General features: G+C 43.3%; 1 protein-coding gene across 16 annotated transcripts in view; it reads right to left on the bottom strand.

The window, feature by feature from the left end:
- The window catches only part of TNS1 (tensin 1), a 323,516-nt gene that overhangs the window by 200,009 nt on the left and 104,539 nt on the right, over positions 1-18,968 (bottom strand). For 14 of the 16 annotated variants that reach the window (XM_081885288.1, XM_081885304.1, XM_081885307.1 and 11 more), the window contains exon 3: positions 987-1,024. In XM_081885288.1, the coding sequence (XP_081741414.1) occupies positions 987-1,024 (38 nt within the window). Of the gene's footprint in view, positions 1-986; positions 1,025-1,141; positions 1,232-1,327; positions 1,357-18,968 lie in introns of those variants that run through there. The other 2 variants (XM_081885300.1, XM_081885298.1) reach the window with 2 other exon arrangements.

The following is an 18,968-nucleotide window of genomic DNA, read 5'->3' as shown; positions in this document are numbered from 1 at the left end:
TCTTTACTTTGTGGAGGTCACTGATGTTATCCATGGACCGCTGAGCCTAGGTCTGCCTGGCTTCTAAGAACCAATGCAATCCAACAGAGACAGAGGGGTGGGCTGATTTTCCAATCTAAGCCCCACTTTAGACCCAGATTCACTAGGCAGTCCTGAGCAAGTCACTATCCGTTGGCCTGTAAGCCCAGTCTGTTAAATGGGAATAATACATCAAGGATGGCATGAGGCGCAGCACCCACAATAAGAACGATAAAGCATTTCTTAACATCAAGAGCCAAACTGAATGGATCTTATTAAAGCACAGAGCATGAAAGAGAGAGATTCTTTTGTAGCTCAACTCAACTGCCCCAGGCATCCTTGACTGCTTCAAAGGGCATACGACCTCCTAAAGTGAGTTAGCAAGGACAGAATAATACTCAGGTGGTTGCATTTATTTTATAGCCTTGCCCGTGGATGAGGAAAGATCGTTCACCTTGAGAGCTTTAGCAAACCTTTCCTGCTAATATAGCAGCCTCCTCTGGGGAAAGAAAAAAAAGAAGGAGGGGAAGAAAGAAAGGGGGGAAAATGAGGCAGACCGCCATAATGCTGGCCCGGGAAGAATTTTTTCAAAAGACTTATTGGAAAAAAGAAATTAAACATTAAACATTGCAGATCAAGGTAGGTCCCTCCTCTCTTTGCAAGCAATTCAGGGCAGAGGTGCTCCCCAAGAGTTTGCAATAAGAACTTCCAGACCTGGTGGGAACCTGGCAAATTTCACCTTGAGGAACAATCACAGCATTTTCTTTTTCAAAAAAGATCAACAAAGTACAGAAGCAGGAGGGCGAGAGAAAGAGAAAGAAGGAGAGGGAAAAGGAGAGCAACAGAAGTTCCCTGTTCCTCATCCAAATGACTTTTCAAAGAAGATTCACATCAGACAGAAGGAAAAGGTAGCACAAACCGCAATGTTGTTGTAAGACAATGAGAGTAGGAACAAGGCGCTCTCTTACCTTGGCTTCACATTTCTTGTGACAGGAGAGCTTGCAACCTGTACGGGAAACAGAATAGGAGCGGGGAGGGGTGGAAGAAGAGAGAAATGAAAAACAAGAAATCTTACGTTTCAAACCGAAACATTCAAGAAACTGGGGAAGAAAAGGGGCCTCACCCAGGGAAAAAACGAAGCAAGGCAAGAAGGAACAGATGAGCAAATCCCCCCCTCCAAAAAAAAAAAAAAAGAGGGAGGGGAAATCACCAAAAAAAAACTCCACCCAACCCTAGACTGTGCTACAAAAGGAGCCGCTTCCAGGCTTTCTGAACAACTCCTGCGAGAAGGGGGAGAAAGGCTACACACCACACGCAGGAGGGAGGGAAGGCAGAGGGAGGGGGAAGTAACCCTCTCGGCACGCTGGCACCTAGCCAAAGATAGCCCAGGCTGCACAGGTACGCGCCAGCCCGCTCCGACAGCTCCAGTCCTGGGGATAATACTAAGCACATTGTTTGGGAGCTGCCTGCCAGCCCACTGCGCTGTCAGAGGCTGCCCTGAGCTGTGCATTTTTTTCCTATTTCCACCCCTCCTTTCGTGACTAAACTTCACACACACACACACACACACACACCCCACACACAAATGGGCCGAGCCCTCCCTCTTTTGGGGAGTCATGTTTCTAAGTCGTTAACTCCAGCAAGAATGTTGAAAATGTACAGGCTATGCTCCCCTCCTTAGGAGGCAGCATCACTTTACGGTTGTATGGATTTGGAACAGGACCAGGAAAAAGAAAAGAAGGGGGGATTGTTCCTCCCTCCTCCCACTGTCCCAAAAAAAACCAGCTTAGGAAACAAAAGGATGAGCGTTCTTGGCCTAATTTTCTCATCTCACCTTGCTTTGCTTTGTTCAAATGCTTGTTGCAAAAGCTCACTGGACAGCAAGGCAGCAAAGTCATTATTTTATTATATTGGCTGTTCAGGCTGGGAAAGTCCTTACAATCCATTTCCTCATAAGAGCCCATTTTGTTCCTATTTTGCAGAAGAAGAACTGAGGACATGGAAGTAGGATTGCTCCAGGCCAACCACTGAAGTCCTAGTCTGCTCAACTAACCAATAAGACAAACCAATTCACAAGGAACAAACCAATTCACAAGGAATGTTACATTTGAAAGTACTGTACTGTACCATGATTCAGCAAAGGGCCTCTCATCCCACTCTGCTTTTGAACTGTGGCTTCTTTGGCATCCGCATCTAATGTGGAGCTCACTGCCCTCTGCAGCCAACCCCAGCAGTCTCCACTCAGGTAAGACCAGCAACAAGTGAAAGAGGAAGACTATGGACTCATTCATGCTGTTACTTCATATGGATGGCAAGCTTCCTGTGCCTCCATTCATTCTCTGCTGTCCATATAACATTCTCCCTCAAAATCACTGCTTCCAACACTTCCCCCTCCCACAATCCAGATTTCCTCATACCCTCACCTTTTCAGAATATCCCTGGTGTAAGAAAATCTAGATTGACAGAGGGGAAAGCGTGGAAAGGCAGTGATTTGGAGGAGAACGTAAAATGGACAATGGATGCTTAAAGGAGCTATGGGAAGCTTACTATCCACATTGAACACAAGCATGGAGAAGCCCCTTGTTCCAAAGACTGCTCTAGTTGGCATCATGATAACAAGCTCTTCCCAATCAACTCACATCATAAAATGAGCAGAAAGGTGAGTACTTTATTATGCCTCCTATCCCTTCTAATAAGAGCTGTGGTTGAGAGTTGAAGCTGAACATATTTTAACTAGAAATCTGCCACCACTGCTTAGCTGTGCAGACATGGGCAGGCTTTGCAGCCAGGTAAGGATTCAAACCACTGCCATCTCTGGTCCAAGTCCAGCTTTCTATCTCCTACAAGAGGTGTGGGCAACCTGGTGCCCTCCAGATGTTGCTGAACCTCAGAGCCCATCATCCCAAACCCCTGGCAATACTGGCTAGGGATATAAACCGCTGTCTTATACTGATTTGGCCCACTGGGTCCATCGAATTCAGTAGCGTCTGTTCTGATTGGCAGCAGCTTTCTGGGATTTCAGGCATAAGTATCCCACCTAAAGATGTGGGGGAATGAACCTGGGACCTTCTGCAAGTTAGGCAAACAGTCTGTCCCTGAGTTGCATCTCTTCCACATGGGCTCAATGGAAACAGGAGTTCAAAAGTATATTGAGAGCCACCATCATCCCCCAGACCAGCCCTACAAAACACCAGCTCATCTTAGCCGAAAGGCTAGGAGAATGTAATAACAAACTTCACCCAGATGATAAAGGTAAAGGTAAGGGGACCCCTGACCGTTAGGTCCAGTCGCGGACGACTCTGGGGTTGCTCATCTCGCTTTACAGGCTGAGGGAGCTGGCGTTTGTCTGCAGACAGTTTTTCCGGGTCATGTGGCCAGCATGACTAAGCCACTTCTGGCAAACCAGAGCAGCGCACGGAAATGCCATTTACCTTCCTGCCAGAGCGGTACTCATTTATCTACTTGCACTTTGACGTGCTTTCGAACTGTTAGGTGGGCAGGAGCAGGGACCAAGCAACGGGAGCTCACCCCGTCGAGGGGATTCGGACCACCAACCTTCTGATCGGCAAGCCCTAGGCTCTGTGTGATCAAAATCCTCACAAGCTTGAGGATGAAGTGAAGGGGGGGGACTAGGGGGGAGATTATTTTTTTCATGCTTAAACTGCCTTGAGGCTTTAAAAAATGTTTTATGTTAAAAAAGAAAAGCCCAAGATAGAGCAAAGCCAGATGCATTGCTTTTGCTCCTCTCTAAGGTTTTGAAGTTGTGTGAGCATAGAGCAGTTACCGAAAGCGCTGCAAGGAGACTATGTGCATTTCAAAGTACCTTCTATAAAACATTCCATGTGGGACGGGGAGCATGGTGGACTCCTGAACAATAAATGCATACATGGAATGTCATGGGAATGCCTTAATTCCACAAGCACATGTTCTCCCTGCCTCCCTAACCCAGCACACTGGTAGAGATCCTGAGCTCCTGATAAAAATCACTTCCCAGTGCCATCCAATTTTGTCTGGGAAAGAGAGCTCCCAACCCAACTTGCAAGGCCAGCTTAGTACCATGCATGGAGGCGCATTAGCCCTTACATAGCAATGCTCTGTGTATGCTCCCATGGCACAAGGACAAACAGAAAAGGCACAGAATGTGATACTGAGTGCAGGCTTCAGAGTTCTTTAAAGAAATCCCAGATTTCATTTTACATAGCTGCTCTTAGAAATGTGTGACCAGTGCCTGCTGGAATGGTGGCTGAATAAGATTTCTAGGGGGTGGGCATGAGACATCAGAACCTTCCATAACTGCTTCTTCCTCCTCATTATTAACAAAATCAAATTCTGCAAAAAAAAGGGGGGGTAGAGACTGAAAATTATGCAAAATAAAGAGAAGTAATGCACACTTGTACTACTTGGGGTTTTGGTGCTTTGGGGTGGGTGAATCAATTGTCACTTTCTGCTGCTCCCCTTTTCATGTCTACTACTTCTTCAATGCTTTCACTTCATAACTGGTATGCTCCTGAATAGAGGTTCTTTTTTTCCCCCCAATCCCTCTGATTTGCACAAAAACAGAAAACTGCACAAGCAAACCACATTAAAAAAATTCTGTACCAGATATCCTGGGCAGCAATCTGAAAAGTCGGTGCTGAGAATGTACAATTGCTTTCATTTCTTTTTTTCAACAGAAAGGCGTGAAAGGAGCATAGCCATATATCAGATTTGCACAAAAACCAAATGCTGCACAAGCAAATCTACAAGTCCCTGGCTGTGTGCTTTTGCACAATTCTGGGGCAGGGAAACACTAAAAGGAATGCCTTTTATGAGCAATAAGGACTGAAGCTGTTCCTCCTATACAAATTCAAATACATGCAGATGTGGTCTATTCTGGTCTAAACCGAATGGAGGGAAAGTGGATAAACAGCTAAAAATGCCCAAAGGTGGACAAGCCTAACCATAAATTATTTAGGTTGTAGAATTCAGTATTTCTTGGCACACAATCTGAATTGTCTAGGTGCATAATTTATTTTATTCCATATTGAACATACACGGTGCTGTCCAAGTTTTAAACTTAGTGGAGGCAAATAACAGCTTGCTTTCACACCAGCCCCTTTTCTTTCAAATTTGCATCATTCATTCACTCATTCATTGATATTACAAAGAATTGAAACAACATCACTGCCAAACTGTTGCAATCCAATACTTCTCCTGTTGTTCTTCCATTCTTCTTTGGTTCATAGCACTTTTTTTAAAAAAATGCAGTACATTTCCTATCCATCAGGAAGTGGCAAAGCTTTATTACAGCAGCTAAGAGGAGCTATTGTGGGTGGAGATGTACCAACATTTCCTGGTTGCACTGCCTTCCATGAGTGCCAGGCTACGCTTTTATTTTATTTATTTATTTGATAAATCTGTATCCCAGCTTTCTGCCAAATGGTCTCAAAGCAGCTATGGGTCCTGCAGTGTGATTCCTCCCACCATTGCTTTAAAAGGCAAATGCTGAAATTAAAATAATTTTTAAAAATTCCTTTGACGCATTCTGTCACACTTTTTAATATAGTGTTTTCTTTTCCTATCAGTGCACAACAGCACAAGCATGTTTAATATAAAGAGGAGGAGGAGGAAGTGAAGAAAGAGAAGGAAGAGAGGCAGCCAGCCAACCGTTGCCGCCACTGGGGAAGAATAACTGCATCAACAGAACTGGACTCCTTACCCCAGTTGAGATCAAGCACTGGAGAGACTGTCCAAACTTGCCACAGTCAAAACAACAGAGGGCAAAGGAACCCCAAGGCAAGCAGAGGAGACAGGGAATGGAACACACACACAGGGAGAGGGGGCTCACCCACACTTGTCCCATGTTTTCTTCTGCTTGTTCCTGCTTTCTAGACATGGGTCCAAAGGGTTTCCAAAGGGTTTTTCTTTCATCCTGCCACTTTCCCCAGGAAAACCCACTGTTTACTGCTGAATCGGAACAAACACCAATTCGCAGAAAACCCAGTTCAGGTTTGTAAACAGCGATCCACCAGTAAACAACAGGTTTTCCCAGGGAAAGTGGTGCTGCAAAAGAAAAAAACCTCTCGGAACTGTGCCTAGAAAGCACAGCACAAGCGGTAGCAGGGACAAGCCCACAATTACCAAAGGAAAGGGCCAGCCAGGAATGGAATGCACCCGACTACTGTCCTGGTACAAAGAACATGCCAATAACCACACCACGCTTGCCTTATATTCTAGGAAATGTCCGGCTGAAGCAAACAGAGCTTCCTTCTGATTAAACATACCCAGGATCTTGCTTTAAGGCCTAAGTCAGCCATACCCATCCTCTTCTGCCTCCGCTGTGGGAACAGTCTCAGTGAAGACAGCAAAGGGGAATATGTTGCACTAGATTATGTGCCGTGCGGTACCATCGTTTGTATATTATTTGTAGCTTACTGCTGAAGAACCATAGTATGGCTTGCAAACCAACAGTGACCATCTGCTGGCCAGGTGTAGTTACAGGGCCACCAGTTGCTGGACCAGTCATAGGAATCTGGAGTAGGGGGGCAAGGGAATGCCTGCCTCCCCTGGATGAACCAAAAAAGTAAGGCCTCAGCTGCACTAGAGATTTAAAGCAGTTTCATGGCTTCCTCCCGAGAATGCTGGGCCAGTGCTGAAGCTACGTATAAGCTAAACAAGCTATAGCTTAGGGCCCCACTCTCCTGGGGGGGCCCCCCAAATAAATTTAAAGGGAAAAAATTGTATTTCACTATTAATATACTTCTTCTTAATTGTATTTCAGTTCAACAATTACTTTGATAAAATACATATTTTGTTATGTGCAAATAGATACCTATTAGGTCCATCAATTACCATATAGCATACATTCAACACAAAAAACAGTTATAATTTGTTGCTGACAGAGGACAGCTGGACATATAAAGGGCCCCATTACCTTCAGTAGCTTAGGGCCTCATCAAACCTAAAGACGGCCCTGCTGGGAACTGTAGTTTGTTAAGAGTGCTGAAAGTTTTTAGAGTTGTAGAATTGGAAGGGCCAAGAGGGTCATCTAGTTCAACCCCCTGTTACGCAGGAATCTTTTGCCCAATGGGGCTCAAACCCACAACCATGAGATTAAGAGCCTCATTCTCTACCAACTGAGCTATCATTGTTAGGAGACCAACTGAGCTATCATTGTGGTCCATTTATCACAGGGGCAGGGGGGACTGTAGCCGAGAGCATGATTTAAGCCAGTCTTGCAAAGTAACTGTTATATCCATTTTGCTGGGAGTTCTGTATGGCATTCCGGCAGCACAGTCCAGTGCTGTTTGTTATCCTGACCTGTTGGGTTTTTGTTTTGCTTTTTAAGGAGAAATGCATGGAATTGTGAAGTTGATTGCAGCAGCAGTGCAATTAATTAAGGGTGGATGGGTGAATAAAATCAGGGAAAGAATGGAGTATTTCATTTGCAAATGGAAGGATATCATCAAGATTATTTGGAAACTTACTGTAAACACATTAAAAAGTTAACAATAAAAGATTAAATTCAGCAGTAAGAAATATTGAGATATTGGGCCTTCTTGGTAGTGGCACTCACCCTGTGGAACACCCTCCCATCAGATGTCAAGGAAGTAAGTACGTATCCTATTTTTAAAAGACATCTGAAAGCAGCCCTGTTTAGGGAAGTTTTTAATATTTAATGCTGTATTGTTTTTAACACTCGATTGGGAGCCGTCCAGAGTGGCTGGGGAAACTCAGCCAGATGGGCGGGGTATAAATAATAAATTATTATTATTAATTTTTTATTATAAAACTGACAAAAAATAAGATATGGGGGAAATTTGAATATTTAGTGGAAAAGAAATTAACAAAATCAACCATGGCAGAGGTGGGAGTCAATACCAATTCTGCATTTTGTATTTGAAGTATTGTTATTCTTTCAAAATGATTAATTTTTTAAAAGAGAAGAAGGACATCATCAAAACACAAAGTGTGCCCAATGAATGAGAGGTCTACCAATGGAGAAACCATGGAGAGGGAGAGCTGGTTACGAGTTACTCAAAGGCCAGGTCTACTAAGCCTCACCACTCAGGCACCAGATATACCAAAAATGGAAGATCTGTTACCTGGTAGTAGTTATATGTATAGATACTTGATGTGCTCTATTCCCACCCACCCATCTTCACCCCATGTACACCCAACATGCCCAAATACTACCCCTTTCTGTTCACAGGAAAAACAAAACAAATAACACTGGGCAACAATTTTTTTACTTTTTGAACGTTGTCTAGATTTCTACAACTGATTTAGGGTATTTTTGCACTGCTGAATCAGAAAATGGCATCCGTTTCTCTCCATCAGGTCAGGTTTTTTAGCTATGTTGATTTGAAAAAATCAGATCTTGTGACAAAATCGATTACATTTTTGTGGCATTATCAGCTGATTTTTGTCAACACATATCATCCTAAATATGTTTTTAAGAGAAAAAATGTTTTTCCAACAACATATATTGATTACCTGATAGAAACATCGATTACTGTAAACTGAATGGTGGGCATTGATAAAGGTAAGTACACGTAAATTGCATGTTGCTTCACCATTTTTCAAACTTCAGGGCTTGAACTTCCGTTTCTTGGAACTCCTGGAATGCTCAGTGGCAGGGAGGTCTCTCTTCAGAGTCCAACAGTAGTCAGCCATCATGACTGTGTCCCAGCGACCCTGATACCTGGTCTCCATCTCTTTCATGTCCTGATGGAATCTCTCCCCCTGCTCGTCACTCATTAAACCCAGGTTCTCAGGAAACCGGTCCATATGTGAAAATAGGTGGTGCATCTTGACGCTCATGTTTCAGCCCAGGTTTCTGAAAGCAGTCAGCGTGTTGTTGACAAGTTCTGCGTAGTTTCTGGCCTTATTGTTGCCAAGAAAGTTCTTCACTACCAGAACAAATGCCTTCCACGCTTCCAGTTCCACTTCGTTCATTGAGCTTCCGAACTCTGGATCTCTGAGGAGCTGACGGATCTGAGGACCGTCAAAGATGCCAGCTTTCAACTTCTCCATGGTCAATCCTGGAAAAGCCTGGCACAAGTAAGTGAAGCAGTCACCATCCTTGTCCAGAGCCTTGATGAACTGCTTGATTAAGCCGAGCTTGATGTGCAGCGGTGGGAAGAGTATTCTGTTTCTGTCCACCAGAGGGTCATTGATGATGTTCCTTTCTTTGCAAGGCACCAATTCCTCCCGCACAGGCCAGTCCTTCTTCGTGTAATGCTGAGCACGGTCCCTACTATCCCACATGCACAGAAAACATGGGTACTTGGTGAAGCCACACTGTTGTCCCAACAAAAAGTTCACCATCTTCAGGTCAACACAAATAAACCACTTATGCTGATCATAACCAATTTTCTCCAGCACATACTTCACCGCTTTATAGTTCTCCAAACTGGCATTGTGGGCCAATTGGTGTTAAAGAAGGATAGAACTTTCTTTATGTACGCTACAACAGCTGCAAGAATACTCATCGCAAAGTACTAGAAGACGCAAGATCTACCCACCGTGGAAGAATGGCAGATGAAGGTGATTGACTACATGGGACTGGCGGAAATGACGAGCAGAATCCGGGACCAGAGAAGGGATACGGCGGAAGAGGACTGGGGAAAATTTAAAGAATATTTAAAGAAATATTGCAAAATTAATGAATGTTAGAAAGACGCTGGATTATAAAATAAGGGGTTAATTGCGGTAAGGGTAAATTTAAAGAAACAAAATAATATTAAAATTAAGCCAAAAGTATGGGAAGAATTTGCTGAAAATTTCCTCAGAAATTAGAATACAGAAAGGGGAGGTATGAGGAAGTCGGGAAAGTAAGTTATAAGAAAGAAAAATTAGAATTTATATATGTTTTATGTTTGTGTTTTCTTTTCTATATTGTCTTATTACTTTGTTTTTTCTTTGTTTGTGTTTTGTATGAATTTGTGAAAATCTGAATAAAAATTTATTTTTTTTAAAAAAAAAGGGGTATAGAGGCAAACTGGTTGCCGTTGTGTAGCAGAACACATTTCAGTGATTGCTTGCTGCTGTCAGTGAACAGTCTCCAATCTTTGGGTTCATACTGTGGCACTCCAAGCTTGAGCAGAAGCTGTGCAATATCTGCACAGTACACCAAGTCCTTCTCTTCCGAGAAAAAACGGAGGTACTCTTGATTCCTGTTGCGGAAGAAGCTGATGCGAGCACTGTCAGAGAGGAGTTTTTTTCCCTTCAATCTGGATGCCAACAGTTCGGCAGAGTCCTTTGACAAGCCGAGGTCGCGAACTAGATCATTCAACTCCTTTTGGGAAAATCGATGTGGAGCATCGTCTTCAAGAACCACTTCTTTTTCTTCATGTCCTTCAACACTGGAGGCATCTTCGTCACTAATGTCAGGAAGTTCTCCGAAGATAGGCACTACAGGACGACGTGCTGATTGAAGAACAGGATACTTGAGGCTGCTCCGGTTCTTTCTGTTGATCCCAGTCACATCAACAGCACAGAAGTAGCAGTCAGTGACATGGTTTGTTGGCTTCCTCCAAACCATGGGAATTCCAAAGTTCAGGCTCCTCTTGCCATTGGTCCACCCACGTAGAGTCTCAGTGCATGCCTTGCACACCATGTGTGGCACCCAAGCTTTATCCTGGTCACCAAGTTTAATACCCAAATAAGCATGGTAAGCAACTTTATGCTTTGCCGCACCAATTTATGGAAGATTTAGAGGTTTTATGACTTCAAACTGATGCCTTTTCGACATAATCACCCAGAACTATCGGACCTGAATACTTCTTGTCATTAAAATAATCATTTCCAATCAAAACAATTATTCAACATGGCATTTTACCCCCACCAACTTCTTCTAAAATGTTCCACACAAGCATACATGTGAACAAAAACGTAAAAAAGACATGTGGCCATAGCTCAAAAACTTGACCTGATTGAGCAAAACCAATGTGATTTTTGGATTCAGCGCATCAGATTCGTCCTAAATCAACTGAAAAAAATGCAGACAACAAATTTGTTGTTGACCAGTGTAATCAATTAGTCCTGTTTCCATGGGGCTCAGAAATAACAGGACAAAAAGCAAACATGATATAGCATTTTGTGATTTTGCATGATTTTGAGGGTTTAGTTCCTAATTTTGCTCTGACAAAGAAGCAGCCCTGCATCTCCACCCAACTGTGGCCTGGTAACTAACAACATACACAAGCACAATTTTTCAGATTTTTGTGGCTGAGTTACTTTGACAATATACAAGTGACATATCATCATTTGGCCCATGGTGAATTTCCTGGGTGGCCTTCATTGCTAAACAAGATGTTCACCCTGACAGTGGGGGAAGATATGCATTTAAGGTTTATTGCTCTGTTAATATTTAATGTGTCACTAGCTGATCTCGAGCTCCATTGGATGAGCACTTAGCAAAGAGGAGATTCTAATGCACATAACTACATCCAGCACAAACTTTGCCTTCGCTAAAGAGATCTTGCGGTGTATGTACACCAATCTGGCTATAGAGCATTTCAAAGCACATTGTGAACATTTTCTCATAAATCCATATAATGGTCCTATAAGGTACTCCAGAACTGTTGTTCTTACTTTGAAGGTAGGTGTCTGCGTGTGTTGGGGCTTTAAAGGGGAGAAGAGATTTCCCTAAAGCCATCTCCCTGCACAGCTGAGGGGAGACTTGAGTTTACAGCAGTAGTACTAGACCAGCCATTTAAAAAAATCAATCAAAATATAGCTTCATCTTTGGTAAAGAGCCTGTTGTTTATTCATGGTACAGATGATAAGAAAGAGGACGCTTGGTTCTCTACACTATTCCTAATAAATCTTATGGCTATGTACAGTTTAAAAAGACTCTCTTGCTGTGTAATTCTTTCCGGGGGAATATGGTTTAATACGGAGGCACTGACTTTTATTATAATGGGAATGAATATAGCTGGGTGTCAAGTCGAACTAGCACCTACTTTAACCCGGATTAAGTGCTGCACACCAGCACAGAATTCACTCTAGATGGGGACGTGGCCCTGTCGAGGGGCAACATTTCCAGATTTATGCACTGCAAAGTCCCACTCCATTCCCCTTTCCTCCCCAGCCCACCCCTGTGAAGCCCAAAACTTTGGTATGTTGCCAGCAAAGCCTTGGGTTGGGTCAAGTTCAATCACCCCAGAGCGGTTTACATTGGCGGCTGCAGCCCTTGCCAGAAACAGCATCTGTTACTTTGATACACAAGACAGCCATTGTTCTTAGCAAGGAAAGGTTACAGGAGCAGGGGATTGCTATACAGGATATGTTACCTTTGCATTTTTAGGCCAAGATTTGAACAGTAGAGAAAACCTGGCCTAGCAGTGAGCAGAAGAGGAGCAGGAGCCAGGGCACTTGGACTCTCCTCAGCCCTCTCTGTCCTTCTCTTAAAAAAAAAAAAATAAGAGAGAGAGACTTGGGACAAGAATGCAGCCAAGTCCAGACTTGTTAACTGTACTTTTCTGGGAAGTGGGCTATCAGTATCTGGGCTGATCTACCCCTCCCAACAGTTTTTGAATCTTATCCATGAAACTCTCTTTGTTCTGCTTAGCCTTATCTAAAGTGGATTTATTATACTTTAGTTTGTTCTGCAATGCCTCCCCAATGTTACCACATTATTGCTATAGCACAACAACAATAAACCAGAACAATTATGTGATATGCACTGACTGAAAATGAAGCAGTGTGATCGCCCCATGCGGAATAAAAGGGACACCTGGAGGGACTCAAAAGAAACAAGATTTGCAGCAGGTAGCAAAAGTGACAAAAGGGAAGACTCCCAAGGAGGTAGCAAAAGTGACAAAAGGGAAGACTCCCAAGGAAGTGAGCCTATGCTGGCAGCCTTAGCTCTGTTGTTCAGAAGAACTCACTGCTGCTTAACGTCCAAGTCCAATTTAAAGTGCCGACTCTGACCTTTAAAACCCTAAATGATTAGGGGTCAAGTTACTTGCATCCATATGAGCCTGCCCATCTTGCAGGTGCACCACTGGGTACCATCAGGCTTGAGGGAATGCAGGAAAGGGAAGGACCTTTTCAGCAGTGATCCCTCACCTATGGAACTCCTTCTCCCAGGAGTTATGTTCGGCTCCTTTCCAGTTTTATTTTAGGTAGGCCCTAAATATATATTTTTTTCAATCCACCTTTGGTTAGGTAGCCAATAGGGTTTAAAACCTGGTTTTATTATTGCTATTGTAATGGTATCTGATGTTAGAGGCTGTCATGTTATCACATATGCTGTTTTTGCTTTGTGCTGCTCTGTTGGTTTTTAAATTTTTAAAAAGTTCTAATCTATAAGTGGTTTTAATTATGTTGTTACAATTTTTTATTGAAAGTGGGTTTGAAAGGACCTTGGTCCTGAAAAGGGGCCCCACAGTCACTCAAATGAAAAAGATATATAAAAATTTAAAACAATATCAGATATCTTTTGACAGCTTTGTTTTCAACAAAAATGTATGGACGCAATCCAAACATATGTAAATATTGAAATATCTCTTCCAGGGTTCTTGCCTTTGCTTGCAAAATGAGTCAAAGGGTGGGGGACTTCAGGGTCAGGACACTGAATGTGACAGCCAGCAAATGATTCCAGAGCAATACATATTCACCCAAATGTCATATCTTAACCATAGCATGTATACTTAATCTTGAAAAGCTGAACAGGCCTAGAAATGGGCACTTCAGTTCCCTGCTCTATACGCAATCTCTCTGTGTATAGGTTCCTATATGAACTATCTAAGTCATCCTGAGCCTTCCTACCAACCTTTTCAGCTAATCAGAAGTGGACAGAGGCCGGTGGATTCCAGTCAATTTCTCTCTCTCTCTCTCTCTCTCCCTCTCTCTCTCTCTCTCTCTCTCTCTCACACACACACACCTATCCCCACAAGAATTGAGGAATTTTCACTGAATTCCTTTGTAAAGGCTTATAGCCAAGCCCCCAGCATTCAATTTTTCTTAAATACCTCAGTTGTCAACACAGCCAACTTAATATTTCCAAGTTTCAAGACAGAGTAATATGACCATCATGACTAGAATTATGCAAACCATCAAGCTTCTTTCTTCTTCTGGACTGTTATGGTCTTCAGGCCTGCATAATTCAAAGGAGTTTTTTTTTGTTGTTTTTGAGAGGCATGTTAATAGGTGTATAATTCTGTTTTGATTAATCAATAGGTGCATAATGGCCAGTTGCAACTAGAAATGAACAGGAAGGTTAAAAACCCAAAGCTATTTAGTTTTAACATTTTTATGCGGTCTTTCTGAAATAGGTCACCCAAGGCAATCTACAAATATGCCAAAACCAAATGACACCAAGACAGCCCACCAGCCAAGCAGCATGCAGGATCTCAGGGCTACTCATAAAGCTGTAACACAATGCACTGTGGGGACAATGAAGCCCAGAGCCTGTGCTGTAGTTTCTGCTGGTGCTGGTGCTGTGCACCAACCTACTGCCTAAAAAGTGCAGCAGTGCTGAAGGGTTACAATCACTACATCACTCAGGGTAGGATGGAGGTGGATCTGCCCAAGCACATCATCATGTGCCTGCCTATAGAACATCTGGCTGCTAACAGCTGCTGCAAGACCAGCAGTTATTCATCGCAAGAAGATCGCCATTACACAATTGCATGCAAACTACTCCAACTCAAAAAGATCAGGTTGGAAAAAGGTGCTTAATTGAGTGAGGGCTCAGTGAATGATATCTGGGAAAATAAAAATAAGACACCTTAGTGCTGTGTTTGATCATATCTGGATTTTCCAACTGCAAGCAGTAGGGTTAATTTTATGACTGCCATTATTAAGCATTTGCTACTATTTGTATTGCTTTGTTTTTACTGCAATTAATTATAAGTTTGCAGATTTAATTGTTGTTGCTGTATGCATTATTGGGCACCCGAGTATCCCTAGTGGTTGAAGGTGCAGGATATACATTATGCAAGCAAACAAATACAATTGTGTCAAGTGCTGGCTTATGAACTAGATGACTTTTGGGTCCTTTCCAGCCATACAATTTAGTGGAGCATGGCAATGGCATAATGACTGGAACTGTGTTATGATAAGATGCAACCATGGCACCACCTCTAGCCTGGCACACACTAGCATGCAGTGTTTGGGTGGCCACTTAAAATGGCATTGCATTGTGGGTGGGGGCAGAGAGCGGTTCCATATGTCCTGTTTTTCATGTATCACTGCTCATCCTGAGAATCTGGCTATTATCTCCAGATTCTCCTAACTTTGGTTAGGAGCAGGAGGAGGGAACAGACTCCATTTAGCAGCTGCCAGTGGCACTGCAGAAAGAGTCAGATAAAGGCTATCCTGTTTCCACTGCAACATTATAACTTCTCTCTTTCTCCATGCTACCCAAGAGCCACTCAAAGGGAAGCACATTGAAAGGTTCAGAGAACCCAAATCGCTGAAGAACTGCCAAGAGGTACGGTAATCCAAATTCCCATTGGTGCCAAGTCCTTAAAGCCAGAGGAGAAGCAGCTCCGTTCCTCTTGAATTCATTTATTCTTGTTTATTTTAACTGTTTTTCTACAGCATTTTTAGCTGGCATAAAGCTTTACCATTCTTATCTGGAAATGGACAGTAATGGCCTCCTGGGAGTAGAGAAAAGCACTCTGGAATTACAAGCATCTGAGAACTTCTCCAGAACTACTTGTATTTGTTAATATTTTACCCAAATTAAGCTCTCATTTCTGATACAGTCCAGTCGCTTGTAATGCAACTAATGACCAAGAAATGTTTGCAAATAAAACCAGCAGCTATTAGCTCTCCAGCAGAACAGGAAGCAGCAAGTGCTGTTTCGGGTCATATGAGATGCTGACGCATAAATAGGCAAGTTACAGGAAATCAGTGTTGTTTAGCAGGCAAAATACTGGGTTTCAGCTTTTAGAAGAATTCAGTTCCTATATCCATGTTCCTAATTTAATCGCTGCACCATCAAGTGATGACTAGCAAGTCTCAGTGAGTCAGCTCACATCCAAGACCGCAAATGGAACTTCCAAACTACCTCAAACTATCTCAAGACACTCATCTTTTGAAAACCATGGGATCCATTTATACATTCACCCACATGTTGAGAAATGTGATGCACGCTCATGTATGAGCCAATCCTCGGTGGGACAAGTCATCGCCCTTCAGCTTCCCCCTTTGTTAAATGTGAGCTCAGGTAACGTTGCAAGCAAAGGTGGAGGGCAAGCAACATTAAAGGTTGTCACACACTTTGCGCAAACCAAAACAAACCAAAAAGTGGCACAGCACAGAGAAAAAGATGGGAAGGGCAAGACTTGTGCCTAGCTTCAGTAAACAATGGCTTATAAAGTCGAAAACATACACATCAATGCTACACAAATATAATAGGACATATGAGCCACCTTCACCATCCGTGTTTTCAGATTGGTTGCTTCTGGAGAGTTATCAAAAGCTGGAGAAGACAACCTCTTTAAGTTTTGTGTTCCTGCTTCTGAAGCTTTCTCTTCAACTTCCAGCTGCTTGACTAAGATGGACTTCTCCTGAAAGCTCCCATCATCTTCCACCTCCTCCTCCTCTCCCAACTTCCGCCACCTTCTCTGCCCCTCTGGAGCAGCAGAACTGTCAGAGGCTTTATTTATCTCAGGCGGTAAAGGCTTCCTAGTGCTCATGCTCAGAAAAGAAGCACCAACAGAAGCTCACAAAGTAGCAAGTGGGGACCCCTGGTGGAGCCCACTTATGCTCTCCCAAATATTTCTAATTTAATGGATGTGCCACTGAAATTTTGGTTTGCAGAACAAGCCAGACTACATGTATGTGCACACATGCATGGTAAGAAGATACAATTTCAGCTAGACTTTCTGCAGCAAACATGCCATTAGGTTAAAACATTGAAGTGCCTTCTTTGGGGCTTCCTGCTTAGATGCAAGAGGGGCTGTGGCTGCTCCCTTCCACACTGCAGCCAGGGTAGGACGTGCAAGCGCCATGCAATGGAGGGAGAGAAGCCTGAATCAGCCCAGATTTCCAAGCAAAGACTGGTGGCTTAATCAGCCCTCAGGCATTCTCTGCTGCTGCGCTTGTTTCCTGCCTGAGGGAACACAGGAAGCGGGCATTGTTGAAGTCTCAATAAGCATTTCCTCCTTGTCTGAGACATCGGAAAGAGAACTGTGCACCTGACCAGGTCCGATAAAAAGAACTTGGCTGAACATATGAACACAACTCGCTGCCCAGTGACTTCCACCTGATCTGTATCAGCTGTGTCAGACTGACAGCGTGAGCTGCTGGGGTCTGCAGTGGGCCATCCCATTCCTTCCGGCACATGTGCGCTCTTCTGAGTCACATGCAAGACGGGAAGGTAATGACCTCCCATTCCTGCAGTAACCTCCTGCTCAACTTTACTCATCCATGTTATTTGTGCAGAATAATCCTTCCCCTCCCAGAGACCATCCTTCTACCAGCGACAAAACCCATTCTGGCTGAGAGTGCAGGAGTTTCTAAACTTACAGAGCAGTGCACTACACAAATATGAAACAATCAGAGCTACCTTTAGCTAAAACTGTAACTTGTGATGGTTTGAATGAATGCCTCCAAGTTTCTTTCTCTTTTCCACCTTAGACTCTGGTTATTTTTTTAAGAGTTACTAAACTGAAATGCACTGCTTGCTCTGCCCTCCACAGAGACCGCCGAGGGGCAGTTCACACAACCATCCTGTGTTCAAAACATGGACAAGATGTGGAAGTGATTCATCACAAAGTGGCAGCCATGATTTTGCATGCTATCGCTCAACTCACTTTCAAAAGGTTTGGAGAGGGTGCAAAGTCAAAGGCTATGCGATGATGAACCACTCACAAGCTGAATGCAGTGTGAATGTTTTGAGCCCTAAACTATATATAAAACAGTAAAATAAATAAACAAGTTAAAACTATAAAAAGCAGACTCTTCTGCTAAAGCCAAAGGGTTGCAGGGCCTCAGCCATGAGTCAATTCTTATCCCACCTAACGTTTTAAGTAATGTGTTATGTGCAGGAATGTAACAAAAAGCGGGAGGGCAAGCAGAGGCCTTCCAACAGAGGAGGGAACTGTTCCATCCTAAGCAGGTGGGCTATTTCCCTAAACATTTTCTCCCAAACCTTTATAATAATAAACCCCAGGTGCCCATCTCAGCTCTTTCCAAGCTTGCAGGAAAAGCTCTCCTTGTCTTACTGGGTGAAAGGAAGCTTTTTATTTTTCAAAATGGGCCTGGGTTGGGGTTTTGACAGAGCCAGAGATAGGGCTTTGGTGTTAAGGAGTCATGCCTCCAATATGAAACATGGACTGCAGCTGTGAGCCGAGATACTTTGCATTTTGCGTCTTTTCACGCATGGAGCAAAAACAGAGAGGCTAAGAGAATACATTTAGCTGGAAAGCTCTCTTTGTGGGGCGTACATGGATCCTGATTTAGGCTAAAAATCAGTCAAGAGCAGATTTCAAAGGCGCCAGAAGGGGGGAAGGGGGGAGAAGAATTGTGTGCTGTCAGTGTTCACTCAATTAGCATTTCAAACATGGCAGCAACATCCTAAGCAAATATAATTAAAGTGTGCTCTGGAAGGGATGTTTATTTTAAGGGGCTACTAAATACGATGGTATATATGTGCATGTGTGTGTGTGTGTTTGATGAAACACAGTAGGTCAATTCACATCCCAGCTCTTTCCTAGAAAGTGCTGCCAGATCTTTAACATTCATTGCTTCTATTTTAAATGTGTGTGATATGTTCCAACTTGTATAGCTAGCCTGGACTGTATGAGGGCCCAGATGAAGGCTAGGGGGTATCACATACTTGTTCTTGAAAGAGTGTTAAAAACAGAAGCAGCAAATGTTAAAAGAGCTGTAGTGAATTATTAAGAGTGGGAATTAGCCTATGACAGGGATGGGAAACCCCAGGTTCTAGAGGCAGATATGGCCCTCCAGGCCTCTCTGTCTGACCCTTTGAACTCTCCCCAAGCTTC

This window comes from Podarcis melisellensis (genome assembly GCF_964234715.1).
Source record: "Podarcis melisellensis genome assembly, chromosome: 1".
Taxonomy (NCBI): Eukaryota; Metazoa; Chordata; class Lepidosauria; order Squamata; family Lacertidae; genus Podarcis; species Podarcis melisellensis.
This window is presented reverse-complemented; position numbering and strand designations above follow the sequence as displayed.